Genomic DNA, 27774 nt, shown 5'->3' on the forward strand with positions numbered 1-27774 from the left:
GCCTTACATTTAAATAACCATGCATTAAAATTTACAATAACAACACATCTGTCCTGATATGCATACATTTAATTTTAAACCTGAAGGGTTCGATTGTTATCCCAGGAGCCAGTCTCAGTGAGTGAATGTGCGAGTGTGTGTGTGTGTGTGTGTGTGTGTGTGTGTTTAAGGCTCAGTTTTCCGCTACACTCTGGAATGTGGCCAGGCCCGTCTCTCTCTTTCTCTCTCCCTCTCTCTCTCTTTTGAATCCACATTCGGCTTCCAAATCCAAAGCCTTTGATCTTTCTCTCTGTTTCTCCTTTACCCGGAAGAGAACCGTCGCTTTCCCTCTCAGCTGGGATGAAGGCGCGCGTGGAAATGTTGGCCCGTCTCCAGCCTCACGCCATATATGGTCATACAAAGGAAGGGGATGAAAGAGGCCGCCGCCGCCAGATCAAAGGCAGCCACGGCTCCGCCCACTGACCCCACCTCCACCTGTTTTATAAAGATCTGCCTCCTACTCCAAACTTATTCTCACGCAAGCCGCAGAAACACTTCCCAATGTTTTTCTCCCCCCTTCTTGTTTTCTGATACATTGAGGGAGGTCTCCTTTAATTTATCTGGTTTTGTATATTTGAATCGTTCGAGCAGATTTTGTAGCTGCTTACATTTATGCGTAAGAATTTCATAGAATCTAGTTAATGTGATAATTTGACTAAATTGCTCAATTAAACCTTGTGTTTTTATGTTTTCAATTAAATACTGCTGATAATAAAATATGCCTCGTCAAATTTCAGGGCAATGTGCTTTATTTATGCAATATGCTTAATTTGTATTTCTTTATTTGAACGTTATCTAAAGGTTACTCATATGCAATAGAAATAGTTCGTAATGTATTTAAAATATTTTCGAGTTTAAATGTGACTTCTAAGATCAAGTGAAATGACATAAGCTATACAAAAACGTGGTATATCAAACCCTGGGTGATTAAACCGTGTATGTTTTATAAATAAGCTTAATTACATTAAACATTTCAATTTAGATTACCTTGAGAACAAAAGAAGCATTCAGGTCAACATCAAGTATGCATTAAATCGAGCAATATGCATGAAAAAAATGGACTAATAAGATGACTGAGATGAAAACAACTTCCTAGGTCTTTTCAAACGGAATCTCATCTTCCATTATACAGCTGCATTAAATACTATTCATGCATTTACATTTGGCATCTTTGATGTCACCCTTTGCAATGTAATGCAGATCAATGATTACGCTCGTAGTAGGTTTTATTTCTGTTCACATTGGCATTTTAATATTCGTCTTTTTTGTTGTTGCTGTTTTTGATTTATGTTTCTTTATTCAAATTATTATTTATTATGATCGTTTAAAAAGTGTGCCTCAAATTTTATAGAGTAATATTTGTCAGCTATTTTTCTACTGTTCATTTTCACTATTTAGTACTGGTAACACTAATAGAAAAAAAGAGCAATGTACATTTTGATTTTTAAGTGGTAATCAAATGTAGTAGTTCAAAAATAATTATTAACAATCATATATTATATTATATTATAATTGTTCCACCCACCATCACCATTCCAAACTTTCATTTTAATCAATTCAAAGAAGCAAGCGTGCAAACAAAAATATAAACACATAAAACGTATCTAAAATCATAAGAGGCCTATACAATTTTGTGCAATATTTGTGGTTCCATTGGAAGTACATTGGGAACAGTTTCAACCCTCCCGAATCTGGTCAGTCATGATATTTCAAATTCAGCTTGACTGAACATTATATGTCAAATTTAACAAAAGAGCCTGCTGATTCAGATGAAGCCAGTTTTGTTATTCAACATTTATTAATATGTTCCCAAATCACTTCAGATGTGTCCTGTAATTCCTATATTTTAAACAGATAATGCATGATAGTGATTTCACTCCTGAAGCTCATTTCTAATTGGTGACTAACTGACGGTGTTACGACACTGTTTTCGTTTCCAACAGTCCCAAAATCAATCGGAGAACAGCACTGGTGTCTCCTACCTCCACATTTTGCGCTCTCTGTCCATTTGTTGGAAGCAATGTATAAAATCCCCCTTTACTTTCCTCAGGAGTGTCAGTCAATGCACGTGCGCTAGGTGTCAATCAAAGCGGCGGCTTCTCTTTCATCTCTACTGTCAGTCAGAGATCAGGGGGAGGAGTACAGCACTACTCTCTCTCCAGCCCAACATTACTCTCAGTCTCTGCTGAGCGCATTTCTGAAGAGGGACACCTTTTTACCCAAGAAAGCAAACGGGAATGACACACAGCATCTGAACTCCAGCACTTTTTTTTTTTTTGAACAGTCAGAACTGTCCTACGTTCAACTTACACTTCTAACGTTTGCCTTTAAGAACACCGCAGGAGTCGTACTTTAACTTTTTAAAACACCCAGCGTCTACATTGCGTTTCCCCTCTGGATTCTCGAGTGTTGCCGTAGCAAGAGTGTTTGGAGTGCACCGGCTGAAATTATACAGGGGGGTTTCTGTCTAACGTCTTCGCTTTCCGGGCGTTTGTAGGGTGAGGAGGACTTTCAATCACCCGAGAAATGCCGCAGTTGTCAGGCGGAGGAGGCGGCGGGGATCCGGAGCTCTGTGCCACCGATGAAATGATCCCGTTCAAAGACGAGGGAGACCCGCAGAAGGAGCAGATCTTCGCGGAGATCATCCACTCTGAGGAGGAGGGAGACTTAGCAGAGATCAAGTCATCTCTGGTCAACGAGACAGAAATCAGCCCCAACAGTAACAATCACGACGTGAGTACGCCTCAAACGCACGTGAAGGTCCTCCGTCAAACTTCATGTGTCCAGTTGTTGGGAAGTTGGGATTTGTTTTCAGAATGAAGAGTCGTGTTGATATTTTAACCTCAGTTCTGTGTGTGTGTGTGTGTGTGTGTGTGTGTGTGGTTTAAATGGCAGAGCTACACGTGTTAAAGTCAACAAACTCATTTTAACCCACAGTCCTTATTTAAGCGAGAAAAAAGGACTGAAAGGGACACGATGATCTCAGGATTTTTATTTATTCAACCAGTTATTAACATTTTTTGTTTGTTTAAAAAAAAAACAGTCGTTATTTAATTGTCAAAGAAGGCACTGTTGATCAATATTTTTGTTTTTTACTGATCATCACAAACAAAACAGCAGCTTTTATAATGAATTTTATTTGAAATTTGTGTAAGATTATATTTATTTAGTTTATTCGACAATTCATGTTAAACAGTTATTAAAAAGAATGTAAAAATAATAGTGCAATGCTGCACCCCTACTACTAATAACGTTACATTTTGTTGTTGTTGTTATTATTATTGTAATTTTTGACATTTTTAATAATTGTTTATTAAAGTCTGCCAGATAATGGGTGCAGTATGCACATATTTTAATATTTCTGAAACCGCTTATTATGCCTCTGATTGGTTTGTTGTGATTTCTTTTACAGTTAACCACAAAACTGCAACATGCTTTAAAAAAAAATTAATTTATTGATATTAATTTTTAATATGTATTAAAAATCAGCACACCCAGCAGTTATTATATAGGCTAAATTTCATATTTTCAATTTCACACAAAAGAAAAGTAAACCATTATTTCAATAAAACAAAATGGAAGTCTATATCCATCTGAAATTTGTGAAGCAGTTGTCAGATTTGTGTGCTGGTGTAAATTTGTTTGACTTTATTTTTTGTGTTTCTCTGATCATGTGCTTTTCTCCATTTCTACTTGGTCATGTGCATCAAGTAAATTGAACTAAAGAATAATAAGATGCTTTGCTTTATTAATGAAATATATTTCCTCCTGGCATCAACAGCATGCAGGGTTACAGCTTGACATGAGAAAGAACAAACTGATGGGCTGAATGTTAATTGGGAAAGGAGTACAGATCCCTCACTCTGCTGGAAGGCACCCAGAGGGAGCTGAACTCCAAATGGAGTTTATTTCCCGGCACTTCTGATTCATAACGAGAGTGAACGAGAATAGTAGCGAAGCCTTTCTTTTTCATTCCTCAAGATACCGCATTTGTGGTCGGTCTCCACAGCAGAAAGAAAATGACTGAGTTAATCAATGTATAAAAAAATGCAAGTTATCTTCTCCTTATGGATGTCTTATCCTAAAAATATGATAAAACATACGCTATTTTGTCAGCTTTGGTTTTAGGATTGAACAATTAAAAAAAAAACGAAAAGCAATAACATTGCACGTTAGAAATTAAGTTGTTAATATCTCTCTCCTACATTTTTGAACAGGCAGCTAGACTGTCCCAAATAACACCAGACTCTTATCATGAGAAGCACATGGACCATCTGGATGATGGTAAGTCATATGGCTTGGGAAAAAATGTGTAATATTATTAAATCCTTGATTTGGTGTAACTTCGTTTTTTTTTTCTTAACAGCATGCTTTACAAAATCATAACATTTTCATTCACTTATGTTAAAACATACACTTGCAAAGAAATCCATTTATTTATATATATATTTTCTTTTAAAAATGTATTACAGTTCTAATGCATAACAGATTTAGTTTTTTTCTACATATGCCTGTAATTATTTAGATTTGTTGTTTTAATTAATTGATTCTGAAGGCTTTGTGAAGGGAATTTCTCAGCCCACAGTCTGTTTGGTGTCGACACGTAATGACACGTGCCAGGGAAGTGCCCCATCTTCCTCTGACACGCTGGCCTCCAAACACACCGTCTGAGACGCTATTGTCAAGAGCAGCATGTTGCTGTGATGGCCCGGAGTTCATTTGATCTCTGTTTACACCCGGGTCTTTTTTACGCCGCGCTGGGTTCACAGTGAAGTGACTTGATTGTCTTTTCCCCTTTGTTCTCTGCTTGCTGTGAATTAGGATGCAAATATTCAGCCAAACACTTCACTGGCCTCAAAACGGCTCCCCCGTTTTAGATACCATTAGGAACTGCTTGGTTTCCTGTTTAGCTTGCATTTCTTGCATTTTTAAAAATGTGACATTTGGTCAGGAAGTTCATTTTGATTTATTTTATTGGCACTGAATGATTCAAGAGTCATGCATACTTTAGTTTAGTGACTGGACCACGTCAAATATTTGTTAACAAATTTCACATTTAAACTGCATTGCATTTAATTGAGAAAATATGGGAAATCTTATTAATTCAAGCTGCTTTATTTTATTCTCTAACAGGCAAGCATCAAGACATGTACAGCAAAGGCCACCCGTACCCCAGTTACCCAGGATACATCATGATGACCAATATGAACAATGAATCCTACATGAACAACGGCTCTCTCTCGCCTCCCATTCCCAGAATGGTGAGTGTTATCCAGTGCTGTTCGCTCCCGAGCCCTCGCTGTCCAACATTGACATTTTTCACTTTATTTTATCTTCCCTCGTCATAGCGTGCAGCTCAGGGTTATGATGTTAGTTTCTGATTGGCAGCGTGTCTGTGTCTAATGCTGTGACCCATATCTGCTCGTACTGTCTATACTTTTTAGTGTGGCAGATTAAAAAATTGTACACTTATGCATAAATGTATAGAAGTTACAGACGTTTGCCATCTCGATTATTATATAAAACAACCACTGATGGAAGGAGGGGGGAGTAAAAAAAAAGAAAGATGGTGGATACGCTAGCAGCTGTCCACCCTAATCCTGTTTAGTAGTTTTTGTGTGGTTAAGACTCCCTGTTTGGCAGTTGACTGGTGCCTGGAAGAGATGGCCGCTGCAGGCAGTCTGTGAGTCCGATGAGAGACAGGGCTTTCTCCGCTGAGCTCATCTCATCCATTGTTTGCACAGCTTTGAATTCAGCTCCTTTATCAGTCTGCGGCTGTGCGATTATAGTTCGGTTTTCGCCGATGTGGCGACGGACACCAAACAGAAGATGATGCTGCAGTTGACCTGTAGTTGCTCTAAGCTTTTGGGGTAAATGGTTCTGACTTTAACGTTTTTATTGTTTAGTTCTTTTTAAGCAGTTTTACTTAAGCGTATGCATTGTTACACAACAAGATGTGGTTTAGCAGTTTGTTGGCAATTGGGTCAGCAATGTACATCTGTGGGAATCCTTTGTGATTGAAAGCCTTCGCTTGGGAGGTACAAAAACCAGATTTTTTTTAATACTGATGCAAAGATTTTTGCAGAGGTGTTGCAGAATCATTTGCAACTTACCCAAATTTTGCCTTTTTTCACTTGGTGTGCAATAAAATCCCAATAATGCCAGATCCATTTCCTCAACCCCCTCCGCCTGTTGTCTCTCTCTCTCCTTTGCGGTGGCTCAAATATTCGGACACAGTATCTCCAAGGTCTGGGATCAGTTTTCAGCTAGATCAAAGGCATCTTCTTTTCCCCCCTTCCTCCCCCTCCATTCCCCTGAAGTTTGGATTGATTTCCATTGGCTATGACATTCCAGTGCCTGAACTCCCACTCAGTCATGAAGCAGGCAATTTTGTGGTGGTCAGCAGATTATTTTTGGGGGGTGTTGCTACCTGGTGAAGCACCAGCCGCATGGGTACAGTGTTCTGTATATTGGATATTGGCATCATTGTGCTTAGTGATCCATGAAAGCTTTACATGTTGCTCTAATCTGATGGACGACATCTGGAAATGGCATCCAGGGCTCCTTTGAGATGAATAACTTGGGGTCAGCAGATAATGTTTCCAGGTAAACACTGGGGCTGCATTGTCTCTGGTGCCTGTAGCTTTGAAGTTGTAATATTTTAACATTCGTATGAAATGGCGAATTGGGAATTAAGACAACCTAGGCATTTCCTCTTTTTGAAATGCTTTCCCTCGCGCTGGGACATTTCATGTAGTTCCACTTATCTCTGCCCCTTTTAATCAGTTGGAGAGAAGAATGGGGTAATGGGGTCCTGGATTTCATTGAATTGTATAATCTGTTCCCCATCCCCTCTCTTTCATTTCTTCTTCTTAAATTGGATTATTTAAAGTTCAAGCACAAAATTTCATCTCAGGAAAAGTGTTTGAGATGTTTGTCCTGTGACCCCTAAATTAGTTTAAGATTTTTTCCGAATGTGCTGATTTGAAGGCTTTTTCACACCTAACGTGTTACGAAATAAATATCAAAAAATGAAATGAGTGGTATACTCACATGAAAAGTAAACAAATATTTGTTCTAGTTAAATGAAAACCAAATTTACCCAGGTACAATAGATGGCGCTTTCAATGACAACCCAACTAGTGAATTGTGTACTGCAATTTTTGGTTTTAGCATAGATTTAATATATTTGTTTGTGAAGTTGTTATCAGCAGATTTGACTTACTCATCAAAGAATACAAAATGTATCATCGGGAAACATTGCAAAAATCATTTGTTTTATTTCAAATTTTTGTTTCTCATATGCATATTCTCAGTTCTCAGAGAAGAGCAGTTAAAAAACTATTTGAGAAAAAAAAAGAAAATGACTTATGGAAAATGTTAAAAATGATTAAATGCACGGAAAGTGGGTTAATTCATCATTTAAATAGACATGTTATCGTAAAGGCTGTTTTGATGGTTAGTTTGCTCTCCATATGGATGGACCTCTACTGTAATACATTTGCTGGAGCTGCTGGTGGAGCAGCTTCAGTTCTTGTGCTGTTTTCCTCCCCCATCCTGATTGGCTTCTGGCAGTGGAGCTTGGGAAGAACCGACCCAAGATACACACTCACACTCGGCCTGCTTTGATGTGGGATGTGACGGGTCTCTCAGCGTGGACATGCCGTGGAATCACAAACCCTCCCCCAAACCCTGGCTTTACCTAAAGAGATTTCACACAGCTGGATCTTCAACTCTCGGTCTGTCCCTTTCTGCACCATTCAAAGAAACTACAATTCCCAGCAGCCCTTGTGTGTGGTTTTCGTAACAATATATAAGTAGCATATTTTTATTGCGTTTTAGTAGTTTTCAGTATTATTGTTATTCACTTCAAAATCTGCATTTCTAAACTCACCCATATACCTCTCTGTCGCTCTTTAAACACGTATCATATCGTCTTTTGATGCACCGCCCCCACACATGGGTGATAAGGGGCAAACAAGTAATCATATCATCTGCTGAGCAGGTCTGAACACCAGCGTGGCCTAGACCTTGCAGATTTCGGCAGCCCACAGGCCCTTTGAAGTGCACTGGTACAGACCCAGGGTTTTTGAACAGAGGGCCATTGATACTGTGTTTACATCGGCTGGTTACCACAGCCATATTGAATCCATGTGTCAGATGTACAAAGCAAAAAGGCTGGCAGTGTTAAGTGATTTTTGAAAGGTTTGCTTCCATGGGGCATTTCACCCCCTGAAATGTTACTGTCAAACGACCCACTAAAATTTGTTAATTGAAACGTCTTTATAGTAGGAGACTCCACAAACAAATAGCTTTTGCGTGTATTCAAGTAGTGCAGTTATGTTTATTTATCTTAGCTCTGCTAGCTAGTCCCATTTGCCTAAATCTCCTGTCTTTTATGCATTTATCAGATGTGATTTACCAACAATATTCGTTATATGCGATGTCAGGTTTATTAGACAAACAATATATATGCTACAAATTATTGTTGTTATTTTTGGACAGGCTTTGAACAGGCTAGAACAATGAGCGTTATTTCTTGACCTCTTAATGCACAGCTATTATGCAAACCAGCGGTAACACCTGTTGATGATCCTGAGGGCACATGCAAGTGAAGTGCACCGTTGTGTTTTGTCTTTGCGCCACAGTTGTCATCACTTTTCCTGCATGTTATGTCTCCAGGCCCAGCTGTGACCTCCATCACCCTCCAGCGGCCACTTTAAGCCCTGCTTTATTTTGACAACAGTAGCTGATGCTCTTGTCCCAGTCTTGGTTGTTTTTCTTTTGCACTTATTTATTGATGTTTTTTTACTCCTTTTCATGTAATGTATGTTGCTTCATTTTGCGTATTCTCATTCGCAGTGTCATTTGAAACTCGTTTAGTCTCGGATGACCAAAAAATCCCCTTGTTTTTCTCATTTTACAATTGTTTGTTTGAGAAGTGACATTCGATGCGTGTCAGTAACCCTCTTCTATCAAATCACGCTAGTTATATAACTGTTGGAGATTGCGTAGTATTGGTAGTTTTTGCTCTGCAGCGGCATGTAAAAACACGACTGTCTCATCAAACAGTCGTCATCTCAAGAGAAATCCGTCAGTGACAGTGATCGAAACTGCATTGTTTGCATGCATGCATGCATCTCTGAACTTCATTTGCACTGCTTTGTACTGATCAATAGAGGCTCTGTGCCACTAGGTTCACTTTTTCATATTTTTCTGAAGCTCATTTTTTTTTTTTTGTTTGTGTTTGTGTGTGTGGGGGTAAAGGAGCTTCACATGCTCCGTGGATCAGACACCACTGAAATATTCATGCTCCCTGGTGTAGGAGTTTGGTAAGGGGTTTCTCTGAGTTACAGTACAAAAGATGGCTTGCCACCAGGCTTTATTAGCGTTTAATGGATGTATAGATGCGGCCCCTTTCTCACATGCGCTCACTCCCTCTCTTTGTGTTGCACATCAAACCATCCCTCTGCCTCCGATTTCTCCGACTCTTTCTATTTCTCATAGTCAGTCAGCCAACTCGTGTTTGCAGCGGACGAGAGGGGAGGGCTTTGGTATCAGCTCTTTTTGTGTGGTCTTGGTTATAAAAAACACCCTGTTCTTTGAATGTGAAAAGAGCCTGTCTTTAATTTTGGGGAAACTCATAAAAGTTTGTCGCTCCTTTCATATCTGCCGCAGAATTGAAAACAAATGCTTCCTTTTTTCATCCGCCTTTGAACTGGCCAATTATGGAGTTGTGAAAATAAAAATCACCCTGTCAATCTCTTCTGCTCCCTCTCCTCCTTTTTTACTCCTTTCTTTTCCAGCTTTTTCATTTTAACCCCGCTCTCTTTGATTTCTCTTTTTCGCTCCCTTGTTTTTGTCTTTTTTTCTGTCTTCCGTTCTTACTCGTTTGTGTCGAAGGTGTGCGTGTGTGTTGGGGGGATCAGTGATGTCAAAGTCGAAACCGAGAGCATTAAGAAAACTGGCAATATGCAATCCAGCTGCAATCCGACATGACGCTGGAGAAAGGGGGCTGTGGAGCAGAGAGCTGCGGCGTATTCCCAGGGCGCACAACTGCTTGCGGCCTTGGCTTTGATCTCTTCAAAGCCTTCTGCCTCCTACTAGATGAAGAGTCTTGGCTTCGTTTCGTGAGCGCTGGAGAGAGAGAGAGAGAGAGAGAGAAAAGGGGAGGGTGAACGAGGGATGGTGTGCAGAATTAGAGGGGGTTGTTGTGCATAGAAACGGATGAGGATGGGGGGGGTGCATAGAAACTGATGAGGATGGGGGGGAATGCGAATGGAGATGAGAAACATAGAAAAAAAGTGACAAAGATGCACTGAAAGAGGGCGGCAGGAAGTTAAAGGTGTCCTTTTGCCCTATTCAGGCCAAAATCAATCAGATTGTGGGAGTAATTACATGTAATTCAGCACAAGTCTCAGAGGGTTTTGTTACCTGAGGGACTCTGACCCCAGAAATGGAGCCAGGCCGGGGAGGGAGGGAGGTGTTGAAAAGCAGGCTGCCCTGTTGCCGTCCAGCAGAGCAGAAAATGGGAGCACAATGCAGTGATTACCCTTGCAGATGTCCCCGTATTTATGTCAGTGATGTTTCGGTGGCGTGGGCGGTGGGATTGTTACAGAGCTAACGAGGCCCTGCTATTGTAGTGGAGCGTGTGCCCGGTTGTGCCCCCTCCGCAACCCCAGCAGCACACCCACCCCCAACCTCCAGGCTTTCCCACATTAGACTGTAACGGGGCAACTATCCTGCCCCTGGAGGTGTCCAACTTGTGAAAAATACACTTATTTAAGATGTTGATGGCAACATAAACACATTATCCTATGGGTGGAGCTTTTCAGTGGCCAATAGAAAGGGTGTACCGTAGCCAGTTTGATTGCAATTCTGAGAACCAGAAATAAAAAGCTTTGTGAATTTAGTATTTTTTTCATGTCATTACATTGTCTAGAGCATAAGAAAAAAATGGTAAAATAAAATTTTGGGAAAATTATATTTTATTCAGATGTTATGCTATGTCCTCTGTAGAGGACACCAGGACTCAGTTTTTCTAAAAAAATAAAATGACAAGAATAGACATGAAAAGGCAAAAATTTTTTTTTTTAAATCACCAATCAGTTTTTAGGTTTCAGGATTTTTTTTATACCTAACATTGTTTAAGGATGGTTCTCAACTATGTTATAAAATATATAACAAAATGATTTGATATACCATTTTGCTTTATGCAATATGTGTGTAAAAATTGCATAAACTGGTTTTCCCATTAAGCACAATGTTATCTATACACTGTACCTAATTTGCGCATTGGGACAGCATGTTGAAAAAAGAAGTGTAATAATGGGAGTAGTAATTGGACAGATTTTCATAATAATATATAATATTTCATAAGAATATTGATATATAATTTGTTTTCCTATTCAATTCTTTTGTCTCCCAAAATGTATAATAAACATGCTTTTAGTCTTGGTGTCCTCTACAGTGGACATGTATGAAATGATGTCCTGTTTCATAACAGGAAGTCATATTTTGATTTGAAACCCCATAACATTTTCCTGAGATGTTGATTTATGACAAACAATTTGAAAATTAATCAGATTTAAATGATCCATTTAACAATAAAAATGTAAAATTAGCCATTTTTAATGGCTAATTAAAATTAAATTTAATTTTAATTACATTTGAGGAATTTAATACTTTTATTTAGCAAGAAATAATCAAAAATTATATTGATCAAAAGTCATGCTACAGACATTTAGAATGTTTTCTATTCTATTCATCAAGAATCCTGAAAAAAATATGTGATGATTTCCATAATATTATTAAGAGGCACAACCATTTTCAGCATTGATAATAAGATGTTCTTGAGCAGCAAATCAGCATATCAGAATGATTTCTGAAGGATCATGTGACACTGAAGACTGGAGTAATGATGCTGAAAATTCAGCTTTGCATCACAGTAACAAATTACATTTTAAAATATATTCAAATAGAAAACAGTTATTTCAAATTGTAAAATATTGCTGCTTTTACCGTATTTTGAATCAAATAAATGCAGTCTTAAGGATAAAAATATATTTATTATTATATACATACTAAATATATACTATGTAATACTCCATTCTTTTTGTTTTCCCCATGTTTGTATGCTTATGTTCGTGCTAAGATCACAGTTTACACAAACTACATAAACCATTACCAGTGCCCCTCATGTCAGCCTATTGTTAATAAGGTTCATCAGACAAATTGACTGCTCTGTCCCTTTGATCTGATCTTTCATCTCTGAGTCTGGCCTTCTGCATTACTGTTCCTGATCTCCACAGACCTGCATTTGTGATGTTTTTTTTCTCTATCGCTAATTGATTTGAACCCGTGCGGAGTGTTCATTTATCACTGAAGGGCCCTTCACAAATGTATAGAGCCTCTGATATGAGACTGCGTGTCCAAATACACAGACTTTTCTGTATTTTTAGGACATCTGCTATTATTCACCTGCTATTTTGTTGTATGATATGCTCTCTCTTTCTCAAACTCGTTCTGGGTGTGGATGTAAGACCTGAGACGAGTAGCACTTTGTTTACTTTCCTCAGTTGTTTGATGCTGGATGATGAAACCTATAAAAATACTTCGCAAGACTGCATTTGCTCATCTTTGCCTTTGTGCCTCATACCAACTTCTCTCAACCGCTAGTTATTAAAAGCATCTGTGCCTCCTAAAGGATGTGCATAGGTAATAATAAAATTCAATTTACAGCTTAGTACAAGACTGTACGCTGTGCTGATGCTGGGCCTGGCAGTGCTAACAGTAAAACTTGACTGGACACACTTGACTGAGTTTGTTGATCTAAAGCCTTTTGCTTAAATGCTTACAATTATTTTTGTACATGCATGTCTAGTTGATGTGAAATACTTTTGGGAAGTTGTCAACCTGTGGAGAGTGACATGCTGTACTTCATCTGAACAGTATTTTAGAATTAGAAACTTTTGTTGTAATTCTAATGCGTTTGGTTTTTATGGCATCTTATTAATTGAAAGACTACACTGAAAAAATTGGAGTAAAAAATTCCATTTAGAATTTTTTTTTTATAATTATAAAATAAACGGCAAGTAACACATTAAATGAAATTTGATATTTTGAAGTAGAAAAACTGAAAAAGTATTTTCTTGTTAAACGTACCCCAATAATCTTTGTTCTATTTATAACTTTGAAATAAATTTGTCACTCTTCATGGAATTTGTACTGTTAGTTATAAAACTATTTCTCACACCATTTAAAATGATCCAGTAAAGGCAAAAAGTTATTTAAAAAACAGTGAAACTTGAAAAGAATTGGTGACCAGTTATAGGACCTAAGATTGACTCGTATACAAATAAAATATTGATAGATTTCTTCATTTATTTTAAAAATGTAAAGAACATTTTTGTGACTACAGAAGCGCTATTTGATAGTTTTGATGACTCCGTATTATTCCAAAATGTACAGTGTTTGGACTTTTGACTGGTAGTGTATGTCGTGGACTGGCTGTGTGTAGAATTATAAAGATAGGTAGAAACAATCAATGCATTGGTGAGATCTGAATATGGGTTGAAACATCTTGACAGGGAAGGTTTGAAGCTATATTTCAAATGTTCTAGCATTTAAGCAATTTATATACATACAAATGCATTAAAATATCTCGTCTGTTTTCTGTTTCAGTCCTTTTGAGAATAGACCTTAGGGCTACACACCATATTATTGACACAAACAACAGTTGTGAGACATTTAGTCAATAAAAAAAAAAAAAAAGGTTTTGCACAAATTTCCAGTGGACAAAAAGGGCTTTTTTTAACCATAAGTCTTTAGTTGCATAATCATGAGTTGCTACTTGCTATTGCTAGTCAGTTGAATTACAGAAAGGTGATATTTCTTATTCTTGAGAGCATTTTATGCAACATTAGTTATAAATATTTTTTTTTTGTCAGTTTTAACAGAAAACTGTAAATGTCTAAAAGGATAGTTCACCCAAAAATTAAAATTCTGTCATTAATTACTCGCCCTCATATCGTTCCGAACTTGTAAGACCTTCGTTCATCTTCGGAACACAAATTAAGATATCTTTGATGGAATCTGAGAGCTCTCTGACCCTCCAAAGACCGCAAGGTAGGCCCTCCTACCATGTTCAAGACCCAGAAAGGTAGTAAGGACATCGGTAAATTAGTCCATGTGACATCAGTGGTTCAACCTTGATTTCATGAAGCTACGAGAATACTTTGTGCGCAAAGAAATAACGAATAACAGAAATGACTTTATTCAACAATTTCTTATCACAACTTATTTGCGTGACGAAGACTGACACGGAAGAGAAGAAATTGTTAAATAAAGTCGTTATTTTAGTTTTCTTTGCGCACAAAAATATCCTCGTAGTTTCATAAAATTAAGGTTGAACCACTGATGTCTGAGTCTTGAACTTGTCAGTTGCGTTGCTGTCTATGCCGGATCAGAAAGCTCTCGGATTTCATCAGAAATATCTTAATTTGTGTTCTGAAGATGAACGAAGGTCTTATGGGTTTGGAATGACATGAGTGTGAGTAATTAATGACAGAATTTTCATTTTTTTGGGTGAACTATCCCTTGAATGCATTTATTTATTTTATTTATTATTATTATTTTTTTCACTTTAAGAAGTAAACCAGCACAAATCTAAATATAATCAGGTTGGCTGTGATTTGTGTAGCACATTGTGGAGTTTCAGGACTTTGTAGTTTTTGGAAAGCTCCATCCAGGAAGCATCTGTCTCGTACGTTAATGGTATAATTCATATTCCAGCAGAATACTCTAGATAGGTTTGCACTGAGATTTATACCTGGTCTTTGATCAAAATTTAGGTATCTAAAATGGCATACATCCATGGAAAATGGTGCTCAGGCTGCTTATGCATTATGGATTTAGTTTGCAATTATTAGAGCTATTTTGAGGATTAACCTAACTGCATTAGAGTTACTGACAGCTTGATTTATATCTACACACCCATGATGTGATGTGAGTTACGAACTCATTCTGAGATTGAACATTAATTCAAAACTTCTTGGAAATCCGGCACATTACGCCTTTATTATACTTCTGTTTTTACACACCCAAGGGTTAGGCTAATTTTCCAAATCTTTATCAAACAAAAGACCGTTTTCTTTTGGTTGGACCAGAACTTGGGCCTGTTCCCTCTCCTATCCCATTATCTCCGAGTTAAATCACAGAGAGTCAAGAAAACAAAGACCTTGTGCATGTTTGCATACTCCTCCACCGCGTCTCGCCTTGTTTGCACACAGCCCATGTTTTGTTTGCTTTAGTCGGGACAATAGTCACAAAAGTACTCCCTTCAAAAGTATCGAACGGGGGGAGGTGGCGGTGCCTCCCCGACTTTCAAGAGCTTGTTGATGTGCTCCTCAGTCATGCGTGGGTTGGGAGAAGTCATTTGTTCTCCGGGGATTATTGTGCGAGTGTGTGTGCGATCTCAGACTGAGGGTTTTCACTGGCTGGTGCTAAATTGAAAAGCAGTTGTGTTGAGGTTAACTAGCTAATTCCCTAACAATGTGGGGAGGCCACAATTATATGAGAGGTTTGTGCGTAATGCGGTATTGTCCTACCTACAAGCAAAACAGCGCGACAAAGGCTTTACGTGATAAAAGAGTGAAGATGTAGGGTTGTTACAATTGATCCCTCTGCTTTATTGAGGCGTATTCAGTCTTGAATCTGTCAGAACAGGTTTTGATTTCTTGCAGCCTTTGAGAAATATGTTTACTTTAAAGTATCTCTGCAAACTGCACAAATAATGACCACAGAGACCATTTTTGTGTCTTGTTTGGCTAAGTTTCATGTAAAATAAAGTTATCTCTGGAAATAACTGACAATTATTCTTCAAAACAGCTTTTCTTTTTTTTTCTTCTTTTTTTGAGGACATGTGTGCTGTTATTTTTTTCTTAAACCTCGATTAAACAGATATCTTACAACTCAGAGATCTCTCCCTTATTATGAGTTGATATTTAGTGACCAGAACATCATAGAGATTTAGGCCAGTATGCAATGACCCAGATCACCGTAGTAAAAACACATATGTGTTAAAAACACCATTAGAAACCATATCATAGTCCACTTTAAAGGTTGAATATGTAATTTCTGCAGAGCTAATGGCACCAAAGGTAATTGAAAAAATAATTGTTTCCAAACATACAGAAGACCAGTCATCTTGACAAACAAGCTTTATTGACTGTTTTCTCAATTTCATGTCATTCATTATTATTTCTGCAGTTTCATAGAAATTTTAAAGCATTTTATTTTAAAGCAACTTACTGTACATTATGATTTCTTGCATTCAAACCCATGATGTTGCTGTAAAGAATTTCAAAGAATATTTTTAATAGACTTTTTAAAGTTTTTTTTTTAATTATTATTTTAGTAAGTTTCACTTTTTTCTTCTGTTTAAGTCAATGTGTTGCTTGTAATTTTTTTTCAATTATTTGTGAAATTTACTGTAATTTTCTGAGTCAAAATTGTTTCTACACCATTTTTTTCAGTGTGTGTGAATGCTAGAAGCGGCACACTAGAAATTTCACGCTTCACATTTAACTATATGCTTGTGATATAGAAGTGGGTCTATTAACAAGCTACACTTTTCCTTTCATTGAATTATGTTCATATGCATGCAAATGCTGGAGCCCGGAAACACAAGCTCATGCGAAGAAGTTTTGCATTTTGTTGTGGTCCAAACTTCAATTTTAGTGAACTGTGAGCTGCGATGTGAAGATGCACCACCAATAGAAGATCGATACAAACTTTAAAGCTGCAGCGCTGCAGAAAATACATATTTTTTATTTTTTTATTTATGCTCTTAAAAAAGACACCGCAGAGCATGATGTCAGATAAAGAAATTTTGCGTGCTCAAAGTCTATTCGCCGTTTAACAGAGACCTCTTCGCATGCAACTACTGGCAGTTTATGACGTGTGCAGAGCGGAAAGCCACATCTTCTGCTATGTTAATTTGCTTTCAATCGGTGTAGACTTCTGTCTCTTTCCCACCCTCCCCCTGCTCCGCTTCCTCTTTTCTTCTCATCTCAATCCCTAACTCTGGGCCGTAAAGCTCAGGCTTTGTTGCCGTGAGTGTGAAACTAGGTCACTACCCAGCATCTGAAGTAGCTCCATATTCACCACAAGCCCAGCGCCTCTGATGCTGCAGGTACGCTCACAAACACACGTGCGGCAGTGTATCGCCGCTTCACTCAAACATTAACCTGAGCCTCCTGCCCTGCAGCGAGGGAGAGAGAGGGAGCGGGTTGTTCCACCCCTCCATCACAAGCTCCCCGCAGGTCTCATTCTCCCCTCGCCGCAAGTTCCTCCCAAATCCAGAGTGGCAGCCATTTACGTGCCGTATACCTGTGTGAATGTGCCAGCAAAACACCGTCTGCACATGCCAGGCAAATCCCACCTCTTCAAACGCCTGCTTAGAAATGACTCTAGAACTTGACACATCTCTCTCTCTTTTCTCCAACTGCTACCCTTTTTATTTTTGTAGGGAGAAGAAACTTTTTTTTTTAAACATTTTGAGGGAAAAAAAAAGATATTTGAGTGCCTCTCGCTCATGCAAAACTGATATGAATTTAGTGGGGGGTTTTTTTTTGGTGCTATGCTTGTGCTAAGGTATTATTCTTTTTGGTAATGTTCTGTGCATTGTGGTGGTGCCAATTATTTCTGTAGAACATCAAAAGATGTGTTTATGCATTAGTGTGTCTTATCTATCTATCTATCTATCGATCTATCTATCTATCTATCTATCTATCTATCTCTCTATCTCTCTCTATTTATTTTTTATATTTAAAAATACATTATGTATTTTTATTATTTTATTTGATTTTATATATTATGTATTTAAAGTATAAAAATACATTTAAATGTATTTTTATGTAATTTTATTTCAATAAAATAAAAATAAAGATAAAACAATTAGTTATTTATTTATATTTAAAAATACACATAAAATAAATGGTTTTTATTTTTATCTATTTATTTTAAAGTATTATAATATCTATTTAAAATAATTAGATGCATTTCAATTTTTATATGAATAAAAATAAAAATAAAACAAGATAATTAAAAAATTCAGTATTTAATCTTTTAATTTTATAATTTTATTACAATAAACTTGTATTTAAATAAAAATGACTGACTATTTTTTCAGTTGCATTATATTTTTATTTAAAATGTTTTTCAGTTATTTGATATGAACTTTTATTTATTTTAATTTAAATTTATCTTATTAGTTTGGTTACTTTCTGCAGTTTTATCATTATAAACAAACATTCTGATCTGATCGCTGCATAATTTGAGGTATCATTCCTGCCTGTAGCACAAACCGTGCAGGTTACGCACTAATACTCTGGGTTAAGGGTTTGTTCAAACCTTAGTGATTTGATCAATAGCCTTAGAAAGCGCTCCTACTATACGTTCAGCAAGAAAATCGCAGTCCTTTCATTTGTACTTTGCTTTTGAGCTGCTGCTTTTCTGTTGTTTGTCAAGGTAGCCCTAGCATGTTGCGTAGCAGTGATTGGCCAGTTTGATTTTGTTGGAGAATCGGCCTTCCATAAATAACCGAGTGAGAGCGAGAGCGAGAGCTGGCTCAGTATGAAAGGAAGTAATAAACAAGTGTTCATTCATATGCTTTCTGCACTTCCAACAAGGTTGCGAGGATCACGTATGCGTGTGTTTGGCACGTAGATGCCGCGCTGGCTTTTAAAGTTTAATGTATGTGGCTGTGTTTGTGTCAGAATGCATGCTAATGGAACGTTGTGTGTGTTTGGTGAGTGGACGCTGCGCTGCCCGCTCCACTCCAGTGGAATGTTTGACCTTTCGGTGGCGCTTTGAAGTGACCAGGTCCTGCTGTGAGAATGAGTGAGCCCTGCGTAAGCCGCAAGGTGAACGTGCAGCGTAATGTTGAGAAGCCCTGCCAAACCTTTATATAACCTCCACACAATTCAAAACTGTGACACTGTCACCTCACAAGCAATCATATAATACACAACCCACACTCAACCCTTTACACTCTTCATTTTTCATTTAATCCTGTGTTGTCTGTTAGGAAGCATCCTTGTCGCCTTATTGTCTTGATAAATATTGTATTTTATTCTCAACGAGCTTTAAATCCCTCGTCCATGCGCCGCCTCAGGTTGGCGCACTTCCAGCGCTTATGCATCACATTTGTGTTTGTTTTATGGCTCACATCTGTCAGAATGCAGCGCTGCATATGCCGGTGATGTGGTTTTCTGGGGCGTTAATGGTAGAGATGTTTGATGTTCTGCTGCTCTGCTTGCCTTTTGCAGATGACAGCTGGTGCACTGCTGTCAGATTTCTTAATGCCATGCTTTGAACTCAAGCTAACATGTGAATCGAAGAGCTGATATGGCTTAATAAATAATAACAATTATTATTATTATTATTATATTATTATTATTATTTTGGGAAATGATATTGTTGTTAACACTTAACACAATACTTTTATTTATAACATCAATATTTATCTTGTAGAATATCTACTTTTAGTTTATTTTAATTTAATTAATTAATTTAAAAATATAAATAAATTTCATTATTTATTTTATTATTTTGCATATATTAAACAAAAGATTTTTTTTTCCTATTTTGTTTTTATTAATTCATTCATATTGCTAATAATTACAAATATTTATTTACACACATAGTATATATTTTTGATGATGATAATATTTTCATTATTATTATATATATATATATATTTATTATTATTTTATATTATTATTATTATGTTTTATTTTATTTTATTTTCTTATTGAAATAATTCTGTTCATATCATGGTACCAATTATTTTTGTATCTATTTATCTATAAGTATCTATTTTTTTATTTATTTTATATAAAAATACAAAAGGAGATAAAATGTTTCCCTATTATGTATTCATATTGCTCTATTTTTTGTTTATTTTTTTCTGTACTACAATGCACATAATTTAAAATTATTATTAACTTTAACTATTCTTAACTATTAGTTTAGTTTAGTTTTAGTTTAGTTCCTGAGAATGATTAAAATAAGGTCTCTCTTTCACTCATTCTCTTGCGCTCTCTTTCTTTTAAAGCCTTGAGGGCAGGCTTTCCTTCATTCGTTCCCCTCTCCTCTACCTCTCGCTCTCTCCATCCACCCTTCACTTCCTCCTCTTGTTTGTATCGTTACCTTGGGCATGTGGCATGTGCCATGAGAGTTTCAGAACTGGACTGTCTTTTGTGAAATGTTTCAATTGTCTGAAACCTAAAGCAAATCACAACAATTTTTATCTTTTTTGTTTGTTTACTCTAATTTTCTTATACAGTGCTTTAAATTAACTTTTAGGGTTAACTATAAGATACACTATACCAGTCAAAAGTTTTTGAAAGTTTTTTACAGAAGTCTCTTCTGCTCACCAAGCTTGCATTTATTTGATCCAAAGTACAGCAAAAACAGTACAATTAAATTTTTATAACATTAAAATAATTATATTTAAATGTATTTTTTAATGTTTATTTCAATAAAATAAAAATAGCTACAGATAAAATATAACGATATTTAGGCCTATTCATATTTAAAATTGCAGGGTTAAATATTAGAAATCTTTGTGTCAATTTACAGCAGAAGATAATTGCTAAAATCTTTTTATAATATTGAAAATTCAATCATTTTAAACTCCTTCAGTTATTTTATTACTTTTTACTTAACACTTTTTATATATTTATTTTTTACTTACTCTGATTTTGGTTGTATTTTTGCTTATGAAAGTTAGTTGCCTTTCTTGTACAGTGCTTCAAAAGAATTTTGAATGTTAAATATGTTGCATTTATGCCAATGTCAGTTTACTGCAGAAAATAATTTCAACTCATTCCTCTTTGTATTACTAAAACAAACACCGTATCCAAAGTATAGCCAAAAGACTTAAGCGTAATGCTGACATAGACTAGATGAGACTAAGAGATGTGACAGAATAACTTACTGACCGCGGCAAAGTTATATGCAATGTTTCAACTACTGCTTTGTAAAAACAAAGGATTATTTTAAACGTTCTGTGGTAATCGTCATTATGCCATAAATGCTTAGTGTGGAGTACTGAACTGAGAACAACCTGACTTGTTTGAACCTACCTGCCCATGCATTTACTCTTTAATTTGCTTTTATTCATGTGTAGGCATCTCTCTCTTTCTCTCTCTCTCTCTCGTAGATAAACAGTGTGAATGGATTTCACCTAGATTTGTAGCTGTATGGCAATCTGTCGTTAGCACTTAAGTTGCCAACTCCTCGTATGTTTGCAAAACACCTCTCGCTCTTTCACACAGCCGCTTTATTGTAGGCGCGGGCATGAGGAGTCCTTATTGCATATAAATTACAGTAGAGGGAAGCGATTATTATAAACCCCCCTGTCCCCCCCCAATACCACGAAAATGAGATAATTGAGTGGAGGACAAAGGGCTGGTGGTGCGAAGAAAACGCTTGTTGGTAACATTCGCAATGTTTTGGGCAACATAAGCTAATTGGAAATATGCAACTCTACCTACATTTTTGCAAAACTCCAAAATTGTGTCTACACATAAAATTTGCTGCAGTTTTCATCTCGAATAAACACTAGTGGCAATAAAATATCAACAACTTTTAATAACAGCTTATTTTAGCATAGTTCCTCGTACAATACTATTATAACCTCAAAACAATTTGGCCATAGTGCATGATTTGTAAACTAATACAAAAACTAATACACGTTTGCATCAAATACTCCGTTCCATATGTATGGCTTTTCTGACGTAGTAAACTTGCTCGGTAGCGCACCTGGTACAGCATTGCATTTGCGACGCGAAACGCTAGGGTATGAATCTTGTGAAACAAGTCATAATAAAAAAACTCAAACAATCGTAGAAGCAGGCTAAAATATCATGGTTTCTTTATCTCACATTTTCTTTTGTTAACACTATTAGTTAGGTTTAGTGTAGGCGGTATGTCATTTTCTAACAAGTTAGAGCATTAAGCTTTTAAGTGCCACTCGCCATTTCATTTCTGAACTGCTGCGATACACCCAACCACCAATGTCATGAAATGTAGCCAGATTCACATATATCAACTTAAGATAAAATGCTTTTAGTGCCATTCACTGGACATTTCATAACTTTCCGCAAAATATTACGTGTATAGGCCCCTATGAAATCCATTTTATTTTTTCCTAAATAGTTTTTTCCCCCCAAATTCCATTTTTTCCATTTGATTTTTTCTAGACTCTGTTTTAATTGTTAACTTACATTTTATTCATCAAAAAGAATGTCTAGTTAATTGAAATCATTAAACATACACAATTTAACCACAGTTTATTGAAAGTTTAACAAAAATAAATTTTTTACAGCCCTATGAAATACATTTTGTTTTCTTCTCAAATTTATGTTTATTTTTTACCAAATTCTAATTTGAAACCAAAATATGATTCACAAGAAATGGTAAAATGCTCATGAAGTGACTCTCAGAGCAGTTCTAGAGATCATGTTTATGTGCGAAACTGTGCATCTGCGCCATTCATTCACACAGAAACATGCAGATTCATATTTAAATAGTATTTTGCGGCTTAATATTCACAGACACTAGTCTATAACACATTTTGATGTAAGTGTATGGACCTACTTTTGATTTATTCATCTAAAAATTTTGTTAATTCCGTGACATTTCGCGTTATGCAGTAAATTCTTTTCATGACTGGATTCCGCGATTCAGTGCACGTTTTCCGCATCGCGGAAATCATAGGGCCCTATACGTGCTAGAAGCAACGTAATATAATTTTGCAGAAGTGTCATCACAGGAACAATTTTCCAATGAGCCTGGGTTGGTTTTGGGAAGGAGAGCAAAGGGTGCTTTGCTAACAGAGCTGGTTTTGGGTTAGGAACATCATGTCTGTATGATAAAACTCATTCTGGGAAAATTCAGAAAAAGGGTTACCAGCTGGGCATTAGTCTTCAGCGTTTCGTGCTGATTGGTTGAAGTAGCGCTGTTTTCTTGGAGAGGGTTGAGCTGAACGGTGTCCATTTTGTCTCCCAACTCCCAAATTCCCGAACTCTGGCTTTTCCCTCTTTCCTCTGGATTTTCTGCAGGCCCTCAGCCAGCTTGAGTTCTGCACAATGAAATTTCTTTTAAAACCACATCTGAGGGGCTCTTGAGGCAGGCTTGGCCAGACCTGCTTATAAAATCCTAAATGGACTTTCTTTTCAATCGGCACCGCCTCTCTGCAAATATAAATAGAAAGACCTAAGCCTATTATTTTTCTTCAAAATAAAAGAGAGAGCGGGGGGAGGTAGGTCCGTGCTATATCCTGCCACCCTGGCCTGTGAAAACTCAGAGATCCTTGGGGATAAATCGCCATGGCACCATCCGGCTGGGTTGCTGTGGTCAGCCGGGTTGTCCGGCCACTTCCTGGTCGGGTTGAGTGAAAGTGTTTTTAGTTTAATACGCCATTGAGCTGGGTTGGGAACGGGGTGGCGCAGCCTGTGATCTCAAACCACCGGGAAGGATTTGAATGGCCTTGAGTGGCGGTGAATCACCCTGCGTGACTTTTATTTAAAACCACAGAAAGCCAAAAGCACCAAACCCTCTCTACGTTTATTAAAGGCAACCACATTTTTGGAAAGCTGAATGTATTTTAAATTTGACATTTTATTTCTTTTGCCTTATTCCGGAAAAGCGAATGATTTTTTCGAGGTTGTGCCTCGGGGGGCCCCTGCAAATTGGCACGGCAGTCTCGAGGTTCCCTGCTGGAATTTTAGCTTCATGCAATGCACCGAGATGGCAGTTTATTAAGAAGTTGAGAGAAATGGGCTCTGACAGCTGCAACTGAGAGGACCTAAAAGAGGCCCCGATCGAATAAGGTGGAACGCAAAGTGCCAACTCCCACTTTTCATGGCTGCCATAAGTCAAGGACCCCGTATTGACGTACCGGAGAGTCATGGTGTCTTTTGTACGATGCTTGCGTGGACTCCTTAACTCGAACTGTTTTAAGTTCTTCCTCCACTCCTCTGTATCTCTTTTTCTCCTTTACTTGGAGACAGAGACTAGGGGCTTAAATGAAAAATATGCCTGCCTCTTATCTCTCTCCCAGAGGAAAAGCCAATAAGAGCTGAGAGGCGTAAAATGAAGAGGGGGTAAGGATGCTATCATGCAGTCTTCCAGTGAGGGCCTTTCTCAGTAGCTACTGCCCCCCAGTCACATATTAGTAATGAGGCCGAGTCAGGGATAAGGTTTCCTTAAGGTAGGATAAGACCCTATTTAAAACTACTCGTCCAGATTAGCCATCATCTCTGACCAAGAGTTGAACCATATTTAAACCACATACTGAACTATTAACAGGCTAATTTAGTAAAAAAAAAAAAAAAAAAATATATATATATTTTAATTTATTTTATTGTGTCGTAAAACATAAAGAAGATGTTTTATTATTGTTTTTAATTTATTAATATAGTTTTTTCTGTACACAACAACAATGGATTTATTTTTTTGTTAGTTTTTTGTTTTGTTTGGTTTTATTGCTTTGTAAAACATCAAAGTAGATGTTTTATTATTGTTTATTTTATTTATTTATTTATTTTTTTATGCCCAGTTTCATTTGAAGCATGTGATTTCACTTGGTCATATAGACTTTCAATATCATCCATCATTGATTACAGGTATTTTCATACAAATAATCATCGGCCTTCCCATCAGCATCGGTCAACATTTCTGTGGCACATAATCTGACCCATCATAATTCTTGTCAGTATGACTCATGAATATTAATTAGGCATATAATGTCCGCCCAGTACCAACTGTGAGTTTGTCCGATTGACTGCAGATGTGACTGGTTGAGGCTTGTTCTTGGTCTCAAAACGGATATTCCAGCTGGATGCAATTTGTTTCCTTTGCACTGAAATTTTTATTACCCAAAAAGCAGGGTGGAATAACCTTTGGAAAGTGGTTAATTATAATAGTTGCTACACCCCTACTTGATTTAGCCAAATATGACATGCTCTTGGAACAACATCCTTGTTGGTCTTGGAACAACATTCCCAGCATATTTTAGGGATTCGCTTCGGGTTGAAAAACATTATCAACCGAACATTTGCTTTGGGTTTATAGGGTTTGGGGTAGGGATAGGGTTAGGAGGACTATGTTTGTTTTTCCAGAACCAACAAAGGATCCAGGAGCATGTCCTACATTTTGAAAGCATTTAGCAATACAGAAATATACAATTGTATATCATCAGCTCACTCTCAAGAATCCCAAAAATGCTTTTGTCGTTTCTGATGTGTTTGGAACTCCGAGTGTTGTTGAAAGTTATCAAAGCTCAAATCTTTCCAGAGAATGACATTCATATCATCGTTCTCCCTCTCGGCTTCTGTCCCGTGTCTGGGAGACTCCGAAATAACGCCCCCTCCCAAGCGCACTCACACACACTCCTCCCGCCCCGTGGTTTTACAGCAGTACGTCTGCCGAGGAAATGGCACCCTACACCTGCCTCTCTGGCCAATTAGCTGGTCGGACTCGGAAACAGCAACCTTTGCTCCCAAATTAGGACAAAACCGCTCATTCATGCCTGTGGGAGTTTTGCCTGTGGCATGGGTGGGCAGCTTTTTACCCGTCTCGACTCTCTCATTGAGTTGTGTGCTGTTGAACATTCAAATACAGCTGAACCTTAGGAACAGCATGCAATCAATAACTGATTTTTTTGCACTTTTCTCTCTAAGCGATTTCATGTTTGTTTTTGTATTTAGATTGATTTCATAGGACATTTTTAATCATTTTTTAATGCTTATGGTTTGATCATAAGCTGCTTTCAAGTCTTCCTGGGAATTTCCCACTCACAGTGAAAAAATGAATGTGTGTTCAAGTGACTTTGGTCCGAGTAAATCAGATTTATTAGGTCATTTCTTCCTTTTCTCTCTTATTTTGCTCTTCCTAACAAATACAGGACACTTTTTTAGAGCTAGTGCAACTAAATGAAGGGCAAAGGCTGTGCATTCAATGTGTATTTCATTGTTCTCATGCCACCACATTGTTCAGTGGTAAATAGGTTTGTCTCCTCATAAACTGGCTAATTCATATTTTTCTGGCAAACTTTATTGCCGTTTTTCATCTAAGCTACACCAGTGTTATTTTAGTATCCAAGATATTATTGTAGTTTTTAATTATATTTTGTAGTTTTTATTTTTCATATTTTCTTTTTTCATTTTCATAAGTTTTAGTCATTTTGTTGCTTTTTTGTGGTTTTTATTTTTTAAATGTCTATGTAGTTTTATGAATTTTTATTTCAGTTTTAGTTTATTTCAGTACATCAAATTAAACTAATTGAAAATGAGATGTTGCAACTATATATTTTATTTATTTGTTTGTATTTTATTTTATTTTAACTTATTTCAAGTAATGAAAATGTTTTTTCATGGTTTAAATGCTAGTTTCAGTTTAGTTGACTATAATAATAATGAGCTACACACATGTATATTTTCAAAATTCACTATTACAGCTGATGACTCGTACCAAATTAGTTTCCACCTTGATTCTTTAATTGATCCAAAGCCCCCACTTTTGACTTTAGACTAAATGAAAATGCAAAGTTTGGCAATTATGACATTGTGCACATATCTTATAAATTCACTATTTTAGACATAAGACAGAAATAGATCATCTGTAGGCCAGGTAAAGGAGAAGACATTTCTACATGTTCTTGAACACTGTGTACTTGATGTGCTTTTGTGGTGTGCTGAGCATTGCTTTGTGAGTCAGCTCAGATCTGTGTGTGTGTGTGTGTTGAGTCCGCTGCTGACGTGATTAACCCTGTTTAGTTCCACCGCAGACGGTCGGGGCTCTGTAATGAACTCCCTTATTCACTGGCTAATGATTGCCTTTGATCTTCAGCCCCGAGACCTCTGGTCTGCCTCTGCCCTGTGGCGTTCCCTCCCTCCCTCCCTGTTTCTCATTCTCTCCTCCTCTAACCCACACTCTGTTTCTCCCAACCCCCTTCTTTATTCATTTGGTTCTGCCCCAAAATCCTGCAGTACACAGTCCACACATCATGACTGGTGAGGTGCTCAACTTTGGTGGCTCGTTGCCCATTTGTTCTGAGTCTGAATGCCTCGGTCACGTTTGATGTTGTTACAATATCAGTTTTTCCCTCTGTGTTTTGCAGTCAAATAAGGTGCCGGTGGTCCAGCCGTCCCATGCCGTTCACCCCCTCACCCCTCTGATCACATACAGCGACGAGCACTTCGCCCCTGGCCCACACTCGGGACACCACCCACAGGACATCAACTCCAAGCAAGGTAAACGCCTGCAAACTGCACAAATACACTACTGTTCATTGCAAACTATTAATGTCATTTAAAATCACAATGACTTATAGACACTGCCATTGGTCAGAAAACAGATAGTCCCGCCTCCAATCACGTCTGTTTATGATTCTCAGGGAAATCAATGTACAAATGAAATGCTTTTAGTTGAGTCCGCACATTAAGTTAGGATAAGTAATTTAACATTTACAAAATGGAATTACAAGTAGCATTCGCATTTATTGCATTTTGACATTTTTGAGTATTCAGTGGGGAATTACGTAGATTTTTTTCTCTGGGATTTGAGTGAATTGAAATGTAGGCTCTGGTTAATATTTTTTGATTACATCCACATAACAGAGAATTGTTTTGGATAGGCAGAGAGGAAGTTATTACTTTAATG

At 37.3% G+C, this 27774-nt stretch overlaps 1 protein-coding gene across 1 annotated transcript in view; it reads left to right on the forward strand.

The window, feature by feature from the left end:
- The first annotated feature begins 1750 nt into the window (after positions 1-1750).
- The window catches only part of LOC107676173 (lymphoid enhancer-binding factor 1-like), a 34765-nt gene continuing 8741 nt past the window's right edge, over positions 1751-27774 (forward strand). Inside the window, exons 1-4 of the mRNA XM_016470693.1 lie at positions 1751-2772; positions 4257-4323; positions 5173-5300; positions 27233-27365. Coding sequence (XP_016326179.1) covers positions 2566-2772; positions 4257-4323; positions 5173-5300; positions 27233-27365 — 535 coding nt within the window. The 5' untranslated portion in view covers positions 1751-2565. The remainder of the gene's footprint in view (positions 2773-4256; positions 4324-5172; positions 5301-27232; positions 27366-27774) is intronic.

This window comes from Sinocyclocheilus anshuiensis, unplaced genomic scaffold, assembly GCF_001515605.1.
Source record: "Sinocyclocheilus anshuiensis isolate Anshui unplaced genomic scaffold, SAMN03320099.WGS_v1.1 scaffold469, whole genome shotgun sequence".
Lineage (NCBI taxonomy): Eukaryota > Metazoa > Chordata > Actinopteri > Cypriniformes > Cyprinidae > Sinocyclocheilus > Sinocyclocheilus anshuiensis.